The sequence below is a fragment of the Pagrus pagrus genome (assembly GCF_965226575.1).
Source record: "Pagrus pagrus genome assembly, chromosome: 20".
NCBI classification, from domain to species: Eukaryota; Metazoa; Chordata; class Actinopteri; order Spariformes; family Sparidae; genus Pagrus; species Pagrus pagrus.
In genome coordinates this window covers 13,626,339-13,648,343 of record NC_140207.1, presented here as the reverse complement: position 1 = coordinate 13,648,343, position 22,005 = coordinate 13,626,339, and the positions used below count along the sequence as shown (strand labels likewise).

The 22,005-nt window shown below is 43.4% G+C and overlaps 1 protein-coding gene across 1 annotated transcript in view; it reads right to left on the bottom strand.

Annotated features, from left to right (window-relative positions):
• dok6 (docking protein 6) overlaps positions 1 to 22,005 on the bottom strand; it is a 51,216-nt gene that overhangs the window by 3,608 nt on the left and 25,603 nt on the right. The window contains exons 3-7 of the mRNA XM_084340791.1: positions 17,758 to 17,872; positions 12,238 to 12,357; positions 10,300 to 10,489; positions 9,758 to 9,896; positions 8,295 to 8,400 (exon numbers count right to left, since the gene is read on the bottom strand). Coding sequence (XP_084196917.1) covers positions 8,295 to 8,400; positions 9,758 to 9,896; positions 10,300 to 10,489; positions 12,238 to 12,357; positions 17,758 to 17,872 — 670 coding nt within the window. The remainder of the gene's footprint in view (positions 1 to 8,294; positions 8,401 to 9,757; positions 9,897 to 10,299; positions 10,490 to 12,237; positions 12,358 to 17,757; positions 17,873 to 22,005) is intronic.

Sequence of the window (22,005 nt, the reverse complement as noted above, 5' to 3'; positions counted from 1 at the left end):
TTGTTCTGCAGTTCATATTGGTTAACTGCACCGTGAGGGAGTAATGGATCCTTGTGGGTGGAGGGCCGTTCTGTGCGACTGTGAGACCATTAATAATATATTAGAATGCTGTTTGGAGACGTGCACGGCGAGGTGGGCTGAGGATAAAGTGGCTGGCATCATGCTGATCAGGCACCGAACAAGGAGGAAGTGGCCGCTGATGAATATTTCAGGAGGTGCAACACCGTAATCAACTCTAACCCGTAGCACCTAATAGTACAGGCAGCCGCACGTCAATACAGTTCATACAATCCAAATCGATTTTACCTCCAGAGGTTAATTGAAATTTGATTAACAAATTAAAAAACAGGAATTTGTTTTCTGAGCTTCCACAGTCACAATCGACAAAGAGATCATTTTATTTTTTCTGCTGTTGGTGCTGAAGTGCTTTATTGAATTTAAAGGGGACATTCTGCCCTTTTTGGATTCATAATTTTATTTTGGGTTACGACTAGAATAGGTTTACATGCTTACAGTTAATGCTCAAAAAACATCAACAACAGCAGTTTTCTCATACTGCAGCACCATATCCCCCCTCTGTCTGAAATGCTCTGCTTTAGCTCCTGTCTCTTAAAGGAATACCTAGTCTGCTCTGATTGGTCGGCTCACACACGCCTGAGCCAGCAGCGCTGACAACAACAGAGCAGCTGTGCTAAATCAATTCTCATGCGCCAAACTAGCTGCTAGGCATAAATGACACAAATGTGTGACGTGGTGAGATATTGTGATGTCACAAAGTCACGGAATTAAAGGTGCACTATGTAGTTTTGGTGAAGAAAAGAGGAAGATCTTTCAAAGCCCAAACAAACTAAATAAACAAACTCTTTGTTTTCATGACTGAATAAAATGAATAAACAAACTGACTTTTCTGTTTTACTTTGTTTATATGCGGCGGACCCTGCCACCTTTCTAGCTTCAAACAGTGTTCTGGGGACCTTATTTTCCTCTGAGAACAGCTTGTGTATTAAGTTATGGAAAAATATTTCTGAGTTTGTATTATTACTATAAATTCGGAGGTTGAATTTCTTCTCCAAAACTACATGGTTCCCCTTTAAAGGCAGAACTACTGACGAGGCGTTTCAGGAGCAGTGTTTTCTGTTGGGAGAGCATAATAATCTATATAAATCACTGAAGGAAAGGAAAAAAACTAAAAAAGCATAATAGGTCTCTTTTAAAGTTCATTCATAATATGTATACACACTCACACACACACTCTGGCTTTTCTGTGTGTGTAGCAGGCAGCGCCACTCACGCTGCCACCAAAGGGAATCGAGCTCAGACCGCAAGATGGGCTGCCAACTCACCACGACGTTGAATATAAAACATGACCCAGTCAGCCTGGTAATCAATGTCAAGTGGCTGCGTGTGTGTGTGTGTGCGCGCATGCGTGTGTGCATGTACATGTCAGAGCCACAGGAAAAATAGAGACGGACGAGTCTTGTTAAAAACAGAAATGCGCATGAAGTGAAATGAAGCGCGAGTAACGAAGGACAATGAGAAAGGAAGAACACAAGAAAAAGCACTTCCCTCTGCGAGTTGAGGGAACAGCTTGCAGGAGGAAGCGCAGAGGGGCTGGTGTGGGTGTGAGGAGGAGACCAAAACAGTACCAGCCATAACAGGTGAGTCATACACACACACACACACACACACACACACACACACACACACACACAGACACCTCTGTCCACTAGTCTTTCCCTTCCAGCCCTCCCTGAAATAAAGAAAAATGAGACAAGGCTCCGGCTTAATGTTTTAAACGCAGCTCAGTTCATGTTGTAGAAAAAAACCCCACTGCAGGTTAAAAAAAGGGGGGACACTTTCTCTCCCATCGCCGTTGTGCTTAATAGATTGCTGAAACGAGTGGTGCGCAACCAGGCAGATCCTCTTCACATCTTTGCCAAGACAATCCCTCCCCTCAAACCAAGGCCAATTTGGGCTGGGAAAAAAAAAAAAAAGGGAGAAAAAAAAGAGGCAGGGAGCCCAGAGCAGACAGCGAGGGCGAAGCAGATCTCATCATCTCCTCGGTCATAAACAGCGGCGTTTGTTGTGTGATGCCAGACCCCTGACGAGAGCCATGCTTTCGGACACACTCGCGCACATACACACAAAAAAAAATAGTTGTAAAAACACTGAGAGAAGATGGAGTCAGCATCCCTCCTCCTCCTCCTCCTCCTCCTCCTCCTCAGACAGTGATTTGTCAGTGCCTTTTCATTACCAGGGAAGGTCATGTCATCCTATCTGGCCTGGGGTGGCAGCTGCTGGGCCGGAGCAGACAGGACAGGCAGGGAGGGCACACACACATGCTGACAGATACAATGGCGGACCTGGACACACAAGCACCTATTCATGCATGTATGTAGACACACAAACACACACACACACACACACACCTGTCTGCACCTCCCTTTCCTCACGGTGCCATCACCCAGATGGCATCCTAGTAACAGCTGTAACCGGAGAAAGCGAGGCTGCGTGGACCACAACAATCGGGATTATGCAAGACTGCTGACATCCAGCTTCGTGTCTTTTGTGTAGTAAAACCAGCCACAGGTGCAACAACGCCCTGGAAATATAGGATCAAACCAACACGGCCTCGAGATTGAGTCAGTTAATGTCAGTTTGGGTTCAGATAACCCCACGCTGATGACTGAGATTAAAGGAGCACCGTGTAGCGTTGAAGAAATAAATTCAGAATATTTACAAATAATACAAACTCAGGAATATTTATTTTTTTCCATAACTGAATAAAGAAGCTGTTCTCGGAGGAAAACAGAGTTACACTGTTTGAAGCTAGAAAGGTGGCAGGGTCCGCCACATATAAACAAAGTGAAACAGTATGAAACTGTGTTGTCCTTTAAGGTCAGTTTGTAAAATCAGTTTATTAAGTTATGAAGACGAGTTCATCTCAGCATTGAAACCTTCTGATCGAAAATATCTCCCCCAAAATTACATAATGCACCTTTAAAATCCTCCCCAGCCTCCACCGGGAGACCAAAACAGTTGAACCCAGTTTTACCTGGCTGCAATGAATTTTTCATGATTCCGCTTTTTTTTTTCTTTCTGCATCTACATCTACTCTATTCCTCGTCGCCTGTTGCAGATAAGATACTGTTATCATCCTGTTCTCCTCTCATCTTGTCCCCGTGCCTTTGATACTTGCTCCCTCTCTGTAAAATCCCCTCGTATCACTCCCAGCCGATCAAACTAAGAACAGCGCTCCATCCCCATTAGAATTGCTAATGCTTCAGCACTAAACTGTAGAGCACAATGAAATGCAGAGAGAGAGAGAGAGAGAGAGAGGAAGTGCCTGCGTATGAAATGGCAAAAAAAAATGAAAAAAATCGCATAAAAATGGGTCCAGGAAGAAAATACAAGCATTCCTGTCCCCTTTTCCATTCCACTATTAGAGCTGGTAATTGAACCATTTCCGACAGGCATGGCGCCTTGCTTTCTCAACTCGAAAACTTTAAAGTGCACTTATTTGTATGCATCAGCAAACTCGGAGAGAACAGAGCAGTTTCACTGAAATGCAAAAGAGTGAATAACATTAGGAGAGTAGAGGTGGAGCGCAGCAGAGAGTAGATACATTGTCTTAGGGTATAGTTTCTGGAGATTAAAACGTCCATCTTAGGTTTTGCTTGGAAAGGTGAGCAGGTCAGGGGCTCTGTGTTGTTTCATACCGAAGGATGATCATGTCTGAGTCCCTCAATTTCTTTTAAACAAAACACGTTTGACAACGATTACTTCCAATTATGGCAAACGAGGCGTCTGGGATGTATTTTTTGAGGCATTTCCAGCCACATTTAAAAAAGCAGATGTGAAATCTATTAAAATAATACACCTACTGTACTTCACTGCCAGCTCCCCCGTTAACTGAGGCAAAGAAATAAACAAATAGGTGGGCAAACCTCGACGGGACAGGAGACGGCGTTCCTTAATTATTCCCCCGGACCCGCAGGGTATTTGAAAGCAACCCGAGCATGACTCAGCAAATTGACTGTGCTGATTGGATATTCATCATGCACGCAGCGATACAGCCAAGGAGCGAACGCAGCCAGCCATCGTGGTCCAAATCCCTGATTTCTTACCTCAATTTGCACCCAAATCGTTCTTGCTAATATTATCACTATTACAGAAAGATACACTGATGCATCTATACAGTGGAAACATTATATTTTACACTCGATGGTCATTCAAGGCGGATTTCCTTAAAGAGATTTGCTAGAAGCGTTCTACATTTGGCTATTGTAAAATAAAGTATGTATTTAAAGACTAAGGGTGTACCGCAAAGCTACTATTCTGTTTATCAGACGAAAAAGGTGTTTGAAATCGCATCACTACGCACTTTGCTAAAGGCCACAGTGCAGAACTAGTGGGGTACTGAACGTGTACTGCTACCGATCTAATTTTGTTGCATCTAACTGAGCTTGTATAGTTTCTATTTTCTTAAATTCTTATTTTTTATACACATCTAATTACGTATTCTCTTTAAGTAACTTTATTTATCTGTACTTACTCTGTCCTTGTGTCCTTGGACCCCTCTGGGGATCAATGAAGCATTATCTTATCTTATTTATGTAATGTTACGATATACATTCATTAAATGGAGCTTTTATCCAAAGCAACTTACAGTAAGTGCATTCAGATACCTCCAAAAAGTAGGTTATATACAACTGGGCAGGTAGCAAGTCGTGCTTTAGGGGTGGCACTCTGATGACCAATCAGAATCAGGTTTCTGGGGTGACCAGTGCCACCCCAGGTGCCCCCTCTGGACGCACCCCTGCTGTGCAGCATCAGTTAACAGGAAACAGATGAGGATGAGCCTCATGAGATGCCTGAATATTAAACCTAAAACCGTCGACAGCTCAGTGTTTGTAAGCCTTCAACCTATTTATTTACACTTGTGCATGTGCATCATGAACTTCATGCTGCTTTGGCTACTTCCTGTTCACGCCTGTACAGACAGCAATCATCCAGGCTATTGATATTGAAGAAAAAGTCTAGATCTGAAGTTAAGAGGAGTCCCTTTTCATCATATTTAACTGAATTTATGGACATTTATCGTTTATGGACTCAATGAATCTTGATATGACTGTAGAGAGCGAGTTAACAGTGCGTGTCTGACGCCTGTGTGTTTTGATGCGACGCCGTTACGACTCTGGGAGACGACTACGAGTGAAAAAAAATTGTTTATATCCATAATAAAGGTGCAAACACACGAGGTTATGATGGGAGTTCTGTGTTGCAGCACGGACAGCACAGGATGTAAAAGAGCTCCAGGGAGGTGGAGACCTTCTGCAAATGAGGATTCAATGCAATTACTGTATGTGCGCGCCTCATCCCAGATAGCTCGCAGCCATGTCAAAAGCAACACCGGCTCCTGACGTGCGTGAGCTTCTCCTGACACGCCTTCCTCGGTCCAAACATCCCGTGTCACACCGGTGGGTTAAACTCCTGTCACTCCCCCGCGATCACCTTGCAGTCCTCCTTGTCTGACGAGACCTCTTTATTTTTTTTCCCCCGACGTGTCCTCAAACACACCGATGCATTCGATTTATTCATGGGGGAGAGGAGGGGAGATAATGGTAGCGTGTTCGAGCAGGAGGAGGCGGAGGCTGGCTCTGAGTCGGACGGACACACGGAGGGAAGTGTGGGAGGACCGGTGGAGATGCCAGGGTGATGGATGAGAGAGGAGCTGCTGTGCTCACCAGAGTTTGGAGAGGAAGAGTTTCGAAAGGAGAGTTTACGGAGACCGGGTCCATAAATAATGACCCCGAGGTGGAGGCTTCCTGGTTTAGTGTACGAGTAAGAAAACATGTTGGTGTTTGGGAGGCTCATAATTTGCTTTTAAGCTTATCAAGCCACAATTAAATGATAATGAAAAAAGAAAAAAAAAAAAAACAACATCCAGCTTCGGCTTTTCAAAAGAAAACGATGACGTCAGAGCGACTTTCATCTTCGCCCGGCTTTCTGTTGTGCTCTATCAGTGAGAGCCAAAAGGCCCATAATCCTCAGATAAGTCTACTAATCAACTAATACCATAGACAGAGCATAATCTCATCAGCTCACTAATCACCTTTCTGCCTCTGGTCTTCATCTCGACATTAACACGCACACACACACACACAAACACACACACCCTTTCTTATGTGTACATTTAAGTGCACACAGGGGATATACAGTGCTGAGCCAGGATGCTACAGAGCACCTGCTGCAATATTAATGTATTTAGGGTGACATTTATCTTTCTCTCACACACAAACACGCACACACACACACACGTTTTTCCCAAATATTTTTTTTTCTTTCTCACGACAGACAGAAAAAAAGCAACTCAACTCGACTCAAGTCAGAATGATTTCTAATGGGGTGAGTAGACTTCAGAGACAGATTTGTAATTCAGATGTTTCCATGTTTTGCTTCTATGAATGACAGTTTGAAAGCTTATTTTGCAGCTGTGAAGCTCAAAAGTTCAAGAAGTCTTATTAGTTGTTTAAGACCTGCTTTACTGTGATGGTCGGATTGTCTGAATTATCAGAAAAGCGTTTTTCCGACGGGGAAGAAATTCACACGAATGCCCTAAAGTTGGAACAACAACTTGTCATTGTACCGTTTTCTTCCCGCTTCCTTGTCAGATACTAGAAACGTGTTGTTTAAATGCTCTGAGCGACAAAATGCAAAAACAACTTCTTCTCGGCGTCCGAATCGCTCCGACATTGCGACATGATGCGCGCTGACACATCGAAGTCGGAAGAACGACTTCCCAGCTCAAGAAGAGCTGGGATGTCATACAATGGGACCATACCGGACTGTGCACTGGAGTTGTCTGTGACAACCAATCAAAAGGGAAGTCAAATCACAAACACCTGGAGCAGTTACAACATCTACAAGTGATCATAAGCATCCTGAAGATAAAAAGTCAAAATCGAGATAGAAAAAGTGAAAGAAGAAGAGATTTTATCAGCAAAAGGAGTTCACATGAGGTAGAAGTGGAGCCTGGACAGAAAAACAATCTGTCCAAGTCTCGTATCAATTATCAAGACTTTGCCTCCTGTTTGATTGCTTGTTGCTGCCTGTGGCTCCAGAATTAAGATGTTGTTTCAAAGTGTGAATCAGAAGCCTAATGAAGGTCGAGGATCAAAGACTCAAGGATTTTGTTAAATACACAATATGTGCAGTGAAATGCAATGTGGTGCGCCTTGTGGCAGAATGTGAAAAAAGGATGAAAGCCGATACAAACATGTTTAAATATATGTTGTTTTTTATATATAATATTTGATATGAGAACAGGATGAGGTAAACACACGTCGGAGGACAGACAGAGATCACCACCGCACAAGACTTAGTCTGCAGGCCACAGGGCAGAAAAGGAAAAGCTAAAATACAAGTAATAAACACTTAATTTGAGGAGAAACTGTCTTCATACTGGGGAAATTATCTGTCCATGCAGCAAGATAATTTTACTTCACAAGACATCTTGAAAATAAATTGGTTCCGGGTTAGAAGTAAGTAGGTACTGATAGTGTTCGAAGGTTTGAAGTAAGTGGTAATTGCTTCCTGAGACCTGACTTCATACAGCACAGTAATAAGTGGAATTCACTCAAGATTAGCAAATAATAATTCATTTTTTCTTCGTTCCTTTTCCACACTGGAAAAACAAAAATCAGCGTGCAGCTTGTTTTACCAGAATATTACTCCAGCTTAAGAATGTGGCATAAAAGAAACGCCCGATTCAAGGATACGCTGTGAAATTCAAAGGCAGAAACTAGAAAATCTCTTTAATAACAAGCTGATTTATCTCACGTTTTAAATCTTGGCGAGCGCAGAACTTTGTGCAGCGCAAACACGGATAAAGTCACATTAGTCAGACACTACAAGAGACCTTTTCTTATTGCTGGGTGATAGAAAATGTGTTGTAAAAAGGAAAAATGTGGAGTCAGTTTAATATGAGCTGAAGTCCCTGACACTGAACTAGTATCTGATGTGTTATGGCCTGATTCTGTTCTCTCTGGTTGAGTAATGGGTGACGGATGATCGTGAAAGTCTGATTTATTCTCAGTTACGTCCCGTATTTATGGCTTTGTATATAATAAATATAATTCCAATAAATTCCTGAAATAAATAAATGCATGGGTGCGGTATTTTCCGTCTGCCTCTGTCTTCCTGTTCCTCCACCTGTCTGTTAACGCTGACACGAGCAGGTGAAGAAATAGCAACAGCAGCGCGTGTGATAATTAGTAACTTCATGCCTGTACCTTGGTAACTGTAGAGATCTCCCACGCTGTTCTGACGCGTGATGTGCTGCCAGTAGGCGCTGCGTGGCAGGGAGATGGACTTGGTGAGCGTCTCTCTGGAGTGGATCTGAAACAGACAAAGAAAAGCTTACAGTGTCTCTCACTTTCCGTCACTCCTCAGTCACTCGCTCACAGCGGGGGAAATTGCTCCGGGTATGTCGGTAAACAAAGAGCGCGCGTAGTTACGGCATATTGCTGCTTGAATGGCATGTTTCCGCTCTGAGTGGCTGTTTGGCGGGCGAGATGGGGGAGATATGGGACCGTGGCGTCGTCGTGCCACTGGCTGATGTGCTTTTTAGATTTTTATTTGCAGCGTGAGACTGAAGGCTTCATCTCAAACGTGTGACACACTTCAGTATTTTGCATTCACTCCCCGGTAAACATGTTAATCCACCCATTCTGCCACTGCGAGAGGTGAGGTTTGGTTCGCTATCCGTGTGATTTATGGAGCTGAGGGTAAATGCTGCATTTGGAAGCGTTCCCGAATGGTGGGGTCCAAGAGCATGGCCATATGGTCAAGGCTCATCAAACACTGGGCAGGCCTACATAAATAAAGAATAGAGAAGATAGCGGGGAGGAGGGGAGGAAGGAAGGAGGGAGGAAGGAAGGAAGGAAGGGATGGACGGGTGTTGTGATGGAAGGAGGGAGCGGAGGCCAAGACGGTGGGGCGTCGGAGGGCTCCTGGTCCAAGGCAGCACTTTGGGGAGTGACCAGGCGGCAAAACCTAGAGAGAAATGTGTGTTCCTGTGTGTGTGTGTGGAAACATCTTGTGTGAAAATCACGATTTATTGCTTTTGCGTTCACTGGGTTCTAAAAATAATGCTGCGAGCAGCCTCAATTGATCAGCCGAAATCAAACAGACAGTGAAATAAAAGCCAAACAGGGATTTTTTAATTTTTTTTGAAGTTTTGGGGAAGAAATTTTAATCAGAAGAGAATGATCTTTTCATTTTTTAATGACTAAACAAACTAAATAAACAACACACGAAACAACACAACTCCATACTGATTTACTTTGTTTGTATGTGGCGGACCCTGCCACCTTTCCAGCTTCAAACAGTGTTCTGGGGACACTACTTTCCTCTGAGAACAGCTTGTTTATTCAGTTATGGAAAAAGTTTGTATCATTACCTCAATATTATTGTAAATATAAAAAATTCTGAGTTTGAATTTCTTCTCCACAACTGCAGCATGCCCCTTTAAACATAAAACAGATGCAGCGCAGATAGTCTATGTAGAAATGATTCCTCTAGCAGTAGGTGCAACAGGATATATTACTGAGTGTACGATAGTGACGCATGCTTTAAATAAATATTCCTGACACTTGCGCTCATTATAAGCTGTTTGTAACGTTGGCAGCACCAGAATAAATCTGTTGGCTTCATTGTGAGCTGCTGCAGATATCAGATACATGTAAAAATGTACCTGCGAGCTCTTCTCCATCTCCTCCATCATCCTCTCATGCTGCTGGGCGATGGCCAGCGTGGCCGAGTGGACCCGCTGGTAGATCATCTCCCCCTCCCGCGTCTGGAACGTGAACAAACCCTCTCCTGTGTCACACATCCTGCGCCAGGAACACACACACAGAGACAGAGAGAAGTGCGCACACTTTGATCGCGCTCGCTCTTGGATTGCTGATTTACAAATATGCATGCTTGAATGTGCACTTACAGAGAGGCGCATTGATGTAATAGCTCATTGAAGTCAAACACACACATGTGTGTGAGGAGATACAGTACAGAAACAAAGACACACATTCACAGAGGCACCTGTCACATCAATGCCTGAAGGGCTCTGCGGCAAATGTTGATATCCTGGGATGTTTTGGATATCCAAAGTTGCTTTGTTGAAGTTTTTATGACACTTCCAAAAAGTTTTTTTTTTTTTTTTTCTTCCTTCCCCCAACCCGCCAACATTTCAGTCGCACGCACAAGACAACACAGGCACTCATCTTCGTGCGCACACACCTTCCCGACTCGAAAGTGAACCAGGTGGAGTCCCGTCCGTATCGGCGCAGCGAGCTGAGAGGCCACATGACGAGTTTGAGGCGAGCGTTGTGGATGTCCCACAGGTAGATGTTTTCATGGGTGATCTGCATGGTGCACTCCCCGTAGATGTCCAGGTTGGGGGTGGGCATCAGGTACACGTTGAAACGTTCTGGGAAAAGATTCACAAGAAGCTCATTTAAAAAGAGCACAAACGTGGAGAGACAGAGAGAGACGCTTTTAAAATGAGTTTCGGTTTTTACTGCTAGCAGGACAAAACATTTGGCAATTATCTTTCCTTAACAATTCATTATTGTAGGTGTAATATGTCAGATGTTATCCGCGACTCTTTCCAGGGGCAAAGATTCTCACAAATTCAGTCGTATTTGTAAAAAGACGGATTAAAGTGGACCTATATTGAATAGTTTGGGATGCGGCTTTGTTCGGATCTTATAAAGGGGTTGCAGAAGAGCCCGATTAAGATAAAGGATCAGTTCTTATCAAGTGATGGATTATTCTTCAGTCCTTGTTAAGACGTAGAGCACGAGAGGGATGGGAAGCTTAGTATTTAACAAACACATGGATATGAAAACATCACCACAACATTACATCTTTATTTATATGCAATTATCCAATCAGTAAATACACTGACTATACACTGACAATACACTAAATTGCCTGCATTTACCCCTGACTCACTTCTACTTTGTGGGGATTTTTTTTATCCATTTGGCAAAAGAAGAGTTAAACAACCCTTAAAAACTGTATTTCAGACAGCACTTCACCTACAGTGGGTCTAACTAGCCATCCAGTGAGCAGCACTGGGATCAAGCAGCCGAATCTGCCCGTTCACATTAAACCAACTCTCTAAGGCAGACGGCGGGGAGAGAGAGAGAGTTCTCCATAATCTAAATTAGTCCTCACTAATTACGCTTAATGATTCAAAATAAGCCATGTGTCTGCGGCGGATAGAAAATGGCAATGTCATAGTGTGGCGTATTTTTAGGGACGGTGAGAATGAACTCTGATCTAATTATCGGTCCCTGCTGTTTGGGGGAGGGGTACTAATTGAAACGTGGTTGCAGGCCCCGGCACCAAACAGCAGGAGGAGCCGGAGAGGGACTGTTGTTGTTACACTTCAATCGGCTCACCGCAGCACGGTCGGGAAAAAAAAACGCGTGTACCGATATCTTTAATAAACGGGCCCGAGCCACGCTAAAAAAATACGATTCCGCTTTACGGCTGCGGTGAAATGAAATGGTCTGAAATGACGGCGAATTCCTTTCAATTACTCGCCCTTTTGCAACTTTAAAATGCTCGTCTTCGCCCGTTGCCTTTTTCAATTTCCTCCGCGAGTTTACAAATCACACAGGGAACGAGCGCCGCCGTGATAGCAGCGCCCTGTTGTCTCCTCTCCTTTTCCCATTTCCATTTCCTGCGAGTGGAATATGTGGGGAAGCACATTTATTTCACATGGCTTTAGGAGCCATAATCTCATCCATCTCTGTGACAAGCTTCATTATGAGGGAAGCCAGTGATGCACAGCACTTCTCATTAGGCCTGGAACAGAGCCCTTACCACAGCCTGTGACCTGTGCTCCAACACACACACAAGCACACACACACACACACACACACACACACACACATCCAAACATACTTCTGAAGTTGAACCAAAGTGTGCTAATGTAACTAAAGACTGCAACGGGGGACTTCGGATCAGGTATTGACAAAAAATGGCCCTTATTAGCCAGGCCTAATTGGACAGTGGCTGTTCTGCTCCCCTAACCCTCTGAGGCGCTCAGCTGCATTAACACATACGGGCCCGGACTGCGACCGTAAACCGCTCGGTAGCGGGCGGAGTGAGAGAGATTGACCCCGAATGGCTGTCTGTGTTAGCAGGGACTAATTGGGCACTCACCGTTCTGCTCCCGCTGCACCCCCGCTGCTAACAGGTCCGGCTCTCCCAGGCTGATGTCGTTGAGACGGCTGCCCAGGCACTCCACGCACAGCAGCTTACACCATTCCTCCGCATCCAGCTCTGCACACAGCGGCACAGTGTTAAGGCACGTCACCTCCTCCGTATACAGCAGATAATAAAACATACTGTCCGGATTATACCGCCGCTGCCTTTAAGTGTGTTAACACATGCACATACACATAAATCAGGCGAGGATTTTAAAAAAACCCTGAATGTACAGGACATGAGTACAGCCAGCAGTAACCAGGGGGGAGGAAAATCCATGCCATCGATTCGGGGGAGATTAAAAGAGGAGGCAACGACGGATGAATGCTAGCCTTTTCCTCCCTCCTGTGCCAATACTCACTCTCAAGTCTGTACAATATAAGTAGCTCTGCTAGAACAATGTGGCCACAGTCACAGCTGCGACTGGCGATCATCTATTCAGACGATCAATAAGCTATTTTCCAAATTGAAGGAGGGCGAAAAAGCTCGAGCTTGTTAATTGGAACGGAAAAATAAAGAATATTTCAACAGAAAGAGATGGTTGAAGGATTAAGTGCACTTATTCGCTTCCTTGTTGAAAGTTTGATGAGAGAATTGAAACCACTCTCGTGTCTGTAGATTAAATATGGAGCTAGAGCCACCAGCCGTTAGCTTAGCTTAGCATGATTTAGAATGACATATGTCTTGTTGATTAGTGAGCTTCAGAGTTGCTGGTTGGTGGATTTTGTTACCAAGGCAGGGCTAGCTGTTTCCCCCTTTCCCGTTTGTGCTAAGCTAATCAAGCTAACCAGCTGGTAACAGTGGCTCCTTATCAGCAGCAGCGCATTAACTAACACGTTATATGTTGTTTGTTTAATCAATTTCTAAAACCAAAGCTCAAAAAATTGGGGGTTTTGATAAGCTAACCAGCTCTTGTTCTTAGCTAGCTACATATTTAGCCTTCACGCAAGAATGGTTTCAATCTTTTCATCAAACTCTTGAAGGTAGCTCCAAGATATCACTAGATTAACCGACAACTGCTGCTCACTAAACTGTTTGCTAGCTATCTTTGCCTGTAGCTAGCTTGCTCCGTTAGCCTTGTAGGTACTGTTCGGTTTACAATGAGTTAGCAAGGCGATAAAGCTGTCTTAGTTCAGTAAAAGAGAGAAACTGAAGGTGACCGGCTGTATTTTTCTGTTTAGTGAGGAAAAAAGGTGTAAAAATACTTCCTTCCTTGACACATGGTGAGTAAATGTTGTTTACTTATTAGCTGGTTAGCATGCTAACTAGAGCTCTTTGCAAGACAATACATAGACGTCATTTACACAGCGTCAAAACTGCCGTTTCTTCACATTCTGTTGATAATATTTGTCTATTTTCTGAATGTTTTAAACTAAAATTCTGGCCGTATCTGACCCGTCGTCCCTTAAAGGGTTCGCTGTGATAGTAATCAATCAGGAGCGTTATGATTTTTGGCTCTTTAAAGCAGCAGTCTTGGTTTTAGAGGCCGAGCTCTGTGTGGGGAGTTGCATCTACAACATGTGACAGCTGGCACTTAAAGGGGGGAGGGCATTCATTGTAAGACTGCATTTTTTTAATTGGAGGCTAAGTGGAGACAAATGATTTCACAAATCAAATCTGCAGGTCTGCGTGGCGGTCTGTTGTTTGCGAATACCCAATTTTCCTTCCTGTTAAGTCGGGAAAGAAATACTGTTTACAATGCAGAAGATTTCCAATTGTCTTATGTGAGCTTTTGGTGAGAGCTACTGAGGTATGAAATGAGGCGAATGCCAGAGTTGGTTATCGCTCCGGAGGTTCTTAAATCCCAAGCCCCGTGGAATTCTGGGATATGTAACAGCGGCTCGAGATGAGCGCAGAGACTCGCGTAGGAAGCGAGGAAAACTTCACAATGTTTCTGTGTCTAATAATCAGAAGTCAACCCATCCGTAATTTAACTACATCCACTTCAAACTAGCTTGCGTAATGCCTGACAGCCTGTTTGTCGGATCAACTCTGGTGTCCAACGGCACAGATCTACACAACTTTGCAGGGTGAAGGAAAGGTCTGCTGCTGCCTGGAGCACTTCATTCTCACACAACAGAAACAGCTGAAATACAGATACACTCGCACACACTTACAGGCAGCCGCTCTGCACTTTAGCTCATGCCTCCCCGGATTCAACTTCCTTCATTCAGAGTTACTATGGCCTTTAAGTGCCTCTAAACTCCCACACTTTTAAGGGCACTGGGTGGAAAATCGGCCAAACAAACACTTCATCAGCAGCACAGAGGCGGCTGAGCCTCGCTGGTCTGTGTGCCATGCATGGAGAAAATGTGGTAGGAGGATGTCGGTGCATGTGTGGAGGGCTGGGTGCGTGATGGGATACGATGTGGAAGCAGAGTGTGTCAGGACGCTTTGTCTTTTCTGATTTCAGCAGCGAGTCTCACATCAAAATGTGAAATAGCTACGTTTGTCCACAAAACTGACTGTATTTATTAGAATTAAAGCACTGACCTATCATATTGTTGAACTGTCAAAGACACTTTGGTGTTCATTTGTTGAGAAATTTTGAGGATTTCATTAAAAGGAAACCGTAACACGTAGCAATGCGCTATAGCCTGTGAGAGGAAGAAATACGTCATTACTGGGACAGGCCAGGCCATTTTAGTCAATATTAGATAAATAAATAAATACGTATGCTTATGAAATGAATCATGACATAAATAAATGGGGCAATAAATATATAAATAAACTGAAAAATAAATGTGGTCAATATAGTTCAATAAATAAATGTGTTTTTATTTTGAAAGGACAACTTTTATTTATTTCAAGGGACTTTTATTTCCTAATTCAAGATGTATTTATTTCATAGGCATATTTATTTATTTATGTATTTCTTTTATTTATTTTATTGACTAAAATGGCAATCCATACATAACACAACAGAAATAACAGCTCAAAACTCTACACAGAACGAACATTATGAAAATAACAACGTGCATTTCTAGTGAGAAATATCATCAAAATGCATTTTAATCTTAATTATCTTTTCTGCTGAGGATGAAAGAAATGTCTCCCGTTTGTAAAAAAGAAAACCTGAACGTGACGTGACGCAGCTGCAGGACAGTAGTAAAGAACAGGCAGTGTGTGTGTGGTCATTGTATGTCATCTTTGCTTTGTTCTGTCTTCTGGTGGAGTGTCTTTGCTGTCTTGACGTGGACGTGTACGCTGCGTATTGCTAAATCAAAATACAATCTTATAGAAAGAGAAGATGAATCCTTCCCACGACGTGGACCAGTGTAGCTATTGTAGAACACAAGAGATAATATCGTATGCTCTACTTCTTTGGGCCTGATTTCCCTGTGGAGTATAGCTGACAGATTATCCGATCTGCGGGTCACACTGTCTTTATCTCTTCATGATGCGTGTTTGACAGATGCACTCAAAGCACACGACTGTCAAAACATGCAAGCTCTTTTTCAGTCTTGGTTCGGCTCCGTGTTTCGCTGACAGCACACAAAAACAGCATGACACTACTTGGGTTGAGGCATCAAAAGGTTATTTTTTAAAAATAAAATATCAGGCAAATCATCACGAGGCCTAATTACTTTTTTCTCCCCTTTTTACAAAACTCTTCAAAATGATTGGGAGCCTTTGGATGGCGGCCCTAAAATAAGTTTGACACTTGCTTCCCGACTGCCAGCTTCGGTTTTTACAGATCCAAACTCCCGTTGACATCGCGCTGCAGCGGGAAAGGCTGCATGCCAAATTAGCATCGGATGTAGCTAACCTGGCCCAGCTGGACTTGGCAAATTCAAACTGGAGAATTTTTCAAAACCTAATACAACTTAAAAAAGCAGAATAAATACACATTTTAAAACTAGAAGTGGTAGAAATCTCCTTCCTGGGATTGGATGAATTAAATAAAAGTAACTGATCATTAATGCGAGTGAAGGAAGTGAAGGACTATGTGAGGTCAGTGGACATACAGTGATAGAGACGTCCATCTGGTGGTGCGAGGGGGGGGAAGACTCTGGGCATGGAAATGATCCAGATGAGGAGAGAGAGTGGGGGGATGATGGGAAACAGAGTAAAGGCAAGCCAGAGTTCACCGCTCTGAGTTCACTAATATTTCCCCCTGAGGTTAACTGCTGCTCTACATCAACAGGTATTTGATCATGCGCACACACATCCAACGAGGCCGGGTGTTAAGATTGAGTTTAGCACATTAAGGCGCATCCATCTTATCTCGCCCCCCGGCTTCCTCTTCATCCACCTCCACTTATTTGCAACTTAAGAGCAGACCAACCGTGTGCAGATCACGAGCCTCTTTGGCTTTCCGTCCACGTATTTGAGGCAATCTCTATTGTTACAGTCCATAATTGGGTTGAAACACACTGCAAACGATGCCCAATATCGTTTTTCATACCTTCAGTATGAAAATCAATATTTCGGAACAGATCCTCCCACTTCTTAATATAGCGGCAAATGAGCATCCCTTGGCTCGACACCAATTCTCCGCCGCTTCTTCCGCCTCTCTCTTTCTCTTTCTGCCTCTCACTTCTGATTCTTCCTCCGCTTCCTGACAAACTTTTTTCCGCAAAACCAACTCTCAAACTTCTCCTCCGACATCTTTGCATTCAAGAAAGATGCTCTCCTATAGCTGAAAAAGTCTCATTTAAAGGGTAATTCCACGATTTTACACATTAAAGTGTGTTTATCTGAGATCTCGAGGAATATTACTGCTGCCTGTGTAAAAAAAAAAGTAGTATAAATCGTATTGCTGCTCCAGAGGAAGCTGCATTTAATCTGTCAAATCACCTCCAATGATGGTATTCAGTGGCTAAGATGTATTGTGGGTAATGAAGGCACCAGGTTTTAAAAAAGCAGTCCACTGATCCAGCATTTCACTCCTGTAACGCCAACAAATTATCAATATTGCTACAGTAGAACCAGAGATATCAACTTTTTTATTCCACACATTTGAAACCTGGTGCCTACATTACCCACAATGCAACTTAGCAATTTAGCAATTGGTTTCAGGAATAAAAACGTAAAACAGGCTATGAATGATAAATGATTAAACCACTCATTAAAAAACATTCAGAAGGAATAAAACTGGGACGTTTGGTGGAATTTGGTGCTACTGAGGATTCTGGCTCAGAGTAAATAATATTGAGAAAAACAGCCATTAAAGGTGCACTATGTAAGAGTTTGCCTCCTGTCGAACCCATAGTCAAAACAAACGGGGAAAGCACATGACCAGAGTAGCCGCTACTGTTAACTGTAGCTGCCGTTAGCTATTTAGCTCAGTTAGCAGTGCAGCTAGCGGTCCGGACTGTGAGCTCAGAGCACCAGTGGAGTGTTGCTGATATTGCTGCTTTCAAGACATGTCACGGAAGCAAAAGAGCCCAAAATCTGCCAGCGCATGAAAATATGGTGCAGTCACCTTAAATATCCCCTCTTTAATTATGAATGGAGGGCAGAGGCACTTACCTGAATCACAGGAAAATGTCTTGGATGTGTCGTCACAGAAGATGACCGCCACCGCGTGCTTTTTCGTCTCCCGGGGCATCCGGGTAATGTTCTTGATGTTATGGAGCTCGGTGATCTAAAGAGAAAGGAGAGAGTGGCAGCAGCACATTACCTTGAATGAACACGGCCAGCAGCAGCAGCAGCAGCAGCAGCAAGCCTTAATTGCCATCTTGCACTGCTTCGCTGAGAGTGCAATAGTATTTAGAGGCGTAGCACATAAAGGATGGCAAAGTAAAATAGAAATGTGGCTGATCTTGAGGTTGATAAATAAATAATCGCCGTTTTCCTGCTGATTACAAAAAGCTCTTTTCAAAAAGTAGGAAATCATCCGCGATGGCAGCTCTCGGCAGCGCGCTGGCTCCTGTATTGTAGTGTGTAGTACGTGATGCATTGCTATTTATTTTAAAAGCACTTTATGAATAAATGCGACCTGATGACCATCCTGTGCATCCACCGTTCGAGTGCCTCTCCTCGAAACCGCTTTTCCAGTCAATAGGGAGGAGGGCGATCAAAAGCATCTAAATCACTTTACCAGGAGATTGATCGTGAATGGGAAAAAAAAGAGAAGATTACATTTAATTGAATATCACCCGCATTTACAGGCCATTTTGTTCAACAGTCGCTTGTGTGTTCACTCTGCCTGGGAGATAAGGCCCATTACATTATTGTAGTCCATTGTGTGCTAACTGCGGGCCCTTTGCCAGACTGTTGGGAATGAATTAGCTGGGCTCACTGCCCGAATAGTAAAGCTCGACTGTTTAAGATTAAAAGAGCAGACCTAATAACACACACAACATATGTGGACTACAGATTTCTTTGCTGGGTAACACTGCATATAATAAATCCCCCCTTTGAATGGCAATCATCCTCTGTTCAGCGTTCAGGTTAAACATTTCAACAACAAAGCAAGGAAACACAACGAGACAGGAGGCTGCGGATATTGAAAGATAGCAGATATTTTCCATTTGTTATTTCTTATCCTATTCAAAGATAGTATCTGAATATTTCATACGAGATGAGGTGATTTTTTTTCCCCCCCTGTGAAGATACAGTATGTATTTGTCCCCAGGCAGGCTATTCATACACATAAGTGCCACAAAGAAGCGGGAATTTCTCAGCTGTGAATTCCACCAGCCTCTCATCTCTTTCTCCGTTTGTGTTCAATGTGTAAGTGTGCGTGTGTTAGTTTCCATTCGTGTGTGTGTGTGTGTGTGTGTGTGTGTGTGTGTGTGTGTGTGTGTGTGTAGCTGTGTTTCTAAGGGAGAGGTTTGGGTGCATTCCCAGCCTAAGGCGCAAGAGAGTCCGAGCAAAGTGAATCACTTGTGATGGGACCTATTCCTCATCTCCTCTTTTCTTCTTTTTTTTTTTGGGTTTACTCAAAGGCGGGAGTTAAATCTCACGTGAAGACGACTAAGTGTCGACAGATACGCTGGCGGGTGCACTTAAGAGTCAGGAAATGCTCATGATGACAGTGCTGACATGCTGATGTTTACCAAGCTCTCTCTCTCTTGGTTTACAGTGTTAGCAGGCGAATGTTTGCTAAATTAGCATAAATCACAATGTACAAGTGAGGCTGAAAAAATAGTTCAGCTTGTATTTAATAATCGCAGATACACAACATGCCTCGTTTCCTCCTGTACACAATTTCTACAACTAGTGTGAGTGTAATTGTAAGAATATGAGTCAGAAACAGAGTCCGCCAAGGGCCGAATGTGGGTTTATTTTCCGAGTTGGCCCAAATCTCGTAAGACTATCTGCCACACTGCCAGGTAAAAGTCTGTACCAAAATAATCATGTAACAAAAAACAATGCTGCCACGTTTTGTTGTCATTTACAGACGAGCTGCTTCGCTCCTCTGTGCGGTCTGTGTCAGAGTTTGACACACACAGAGGGACTTCACGGTGCATTCAAGTGCACCTCGTAAACTTAGAAATCTCGAACAGCTACAAAAGTTTTTACTTGTTTTCCTTTGTTGGAACACATAGCTGCATATGTCATCACCTTCCTGTACTTTCACAACAAAACATTTCATATTTAGGCGCTAAAATAAGAACAATACCACGTTTATTTCTCTGTAGGCAGATTCTAATAAATCAAATTCAACCATATTATTGTACAACAGGTCAATTATTTTCATAATTCTTCCAAAATGTGACTGTGATTAATTGATTTAATGTTATTTTGTTATCACAACCTGACCACGAATAAAAGAACGACACAGACTTTTGAGTGATGCATTTGAGAGCCCCTGCTCTCGATCAAAAAGGGGGATCAACCGGCCGATGGTGGCTGAACCCAATAACCCCTGTTGCCTTTACTGGTTATTTCCACCTTCATATGCAAATGCCATATTTATCCATTTAAAAACAGCTCAATTCTTCCACTTTAGCTGCCTTTGTCAGGAGCTCGGGAGAGTTCGAGAAATGTAGCGCACAGAAAAACAACTTTTCCCTGGGCTAAAAAGATTGCTAAAAATATTCAGGGACTGTTTTACTGTGTGGACCAGCGCTTCTCCGACAGAGAAAAAGGAACAGGGGAGGAGAGAGAGAGAGAGAGAGAGTGGGAGTAGGGAGGATATGGAGAGAGAGAAAGAAAAAAAGTGGGAAAAGCCAATCCTCTTTGTGTTGATTCTGTAAATCAGCCACCAGTGCAGCCTATTTCCTCCCAAAGCACTGCAGCGTTGAATGAAGCCCTCAGACGGGACCTTTCTTGATCTTTGTGGCGATGCATTACCAGGTGCACTGGTGCATGTGCGCACTCATCGCTCACTCCAGCGCCGGGTGTATGAGATGCCTCTGGGAGGAGGGGGAGGCGGTTGCAGCCACACAGGACGCCCCGTGACAGCATGATGCAGTGGGCAGAGAGACGCCTCATTCACAATACATGGCTGATAGTGTAGCAGCAAGGGGATGCTAACAAAGTGGATCAAAACACCTACGACGCTTGTGCCTGGATGCTTTCTGGAAAATTGAGGAAAATGTTAAGTTTCCGCTGAGAAATCCCCAATTTAATTTATAATTACATGGTAGCAGACAGCCTGCTACAGACGACTAAATCAACTCTCAGACTGCAGCCATGTAGAAAACCTGGTGTCAAAGTCCCCTATCATCTGCTGTTATCTCCTCTCATTACTCTAAAACACTGTTCACGGTGCTACTCCTTTAACATCATCTTCCCTCACCGTGATAATGAGCCATAATTGGAGTATTTCAAAGGGCTTAAGAGGTGGGGAGAGAGATATTATACACTGGATTATTACTTTCAAAAGGGAGGGAAAGAGGCCCAGAGGAGGAGATAAAGTTGCAAAATGTGTCTTAATGGATCCTTAACTCCATCATCTGTGGCCAGTGGACAGAACTTTTTTATATGAAGATGAACACGAGGCAGGAGTGTGTAGAACAGCTGAGTTTAATACGCTTTCTTTTTTAATACAATATAAAAACACCTACACGGAGTATCTTTATCTTTTACAGTAAAAAAAAACACATTCTCTCTGCTCCGTTTAAGACAGCACAGCTTCTGCCTAAACACAGTCCCGGCTCCACCGTTTTCGGTGGGCAACCACTGGCGTCAGATTTTATCAGCTACAGCTAATTAATTCCACCAGTTGGCCAAATTGCAAAATGAAACCCTTGGCTGTTGTCTGACGAATGTGCCGTGCATGCTGATGCAGCTGTAGCATTTAGACTCGGCCAGAGACTGTTCCCAGGGGAGTGACACACCAGGTTTAATCTGCTTTTGGAATTCAAAAAGTCAAAGATGCACTTAACTGTTCACGGTCCTCTCGGGACCATGAACATTCACTGGATCAGACTTCAGTGATGTCAAACGGGAGAAGGCTGGCTGAAAAAGTCAGGGTGTTACCAACTCATTTTGAATAATACTTCAGACGCTAAGATTGATTCTTATTTCATGTCAAATGAATAATAGCACAGAATTGATGAAAATCTTGCTTTTTTACTTGTATATGAATTGACTTTCGTACCAGAAGGGGGACGGGACTGACGGTGGTGAAGTTACAGTGGAGAAGGCTGCCAAGCCAATGACCACTGTTCAAGACTGTTTTTTTACTTTTGTATATGCCAAACCACTGGATATTTTTGACGCAAGACCACCACATTTCAACATTTGAGAGCTTGACACCACTGGATATTATTAAGGAGACCTCGGGAGAGCTTTTTTTTTATTACATAACGTCTGTATATTGTG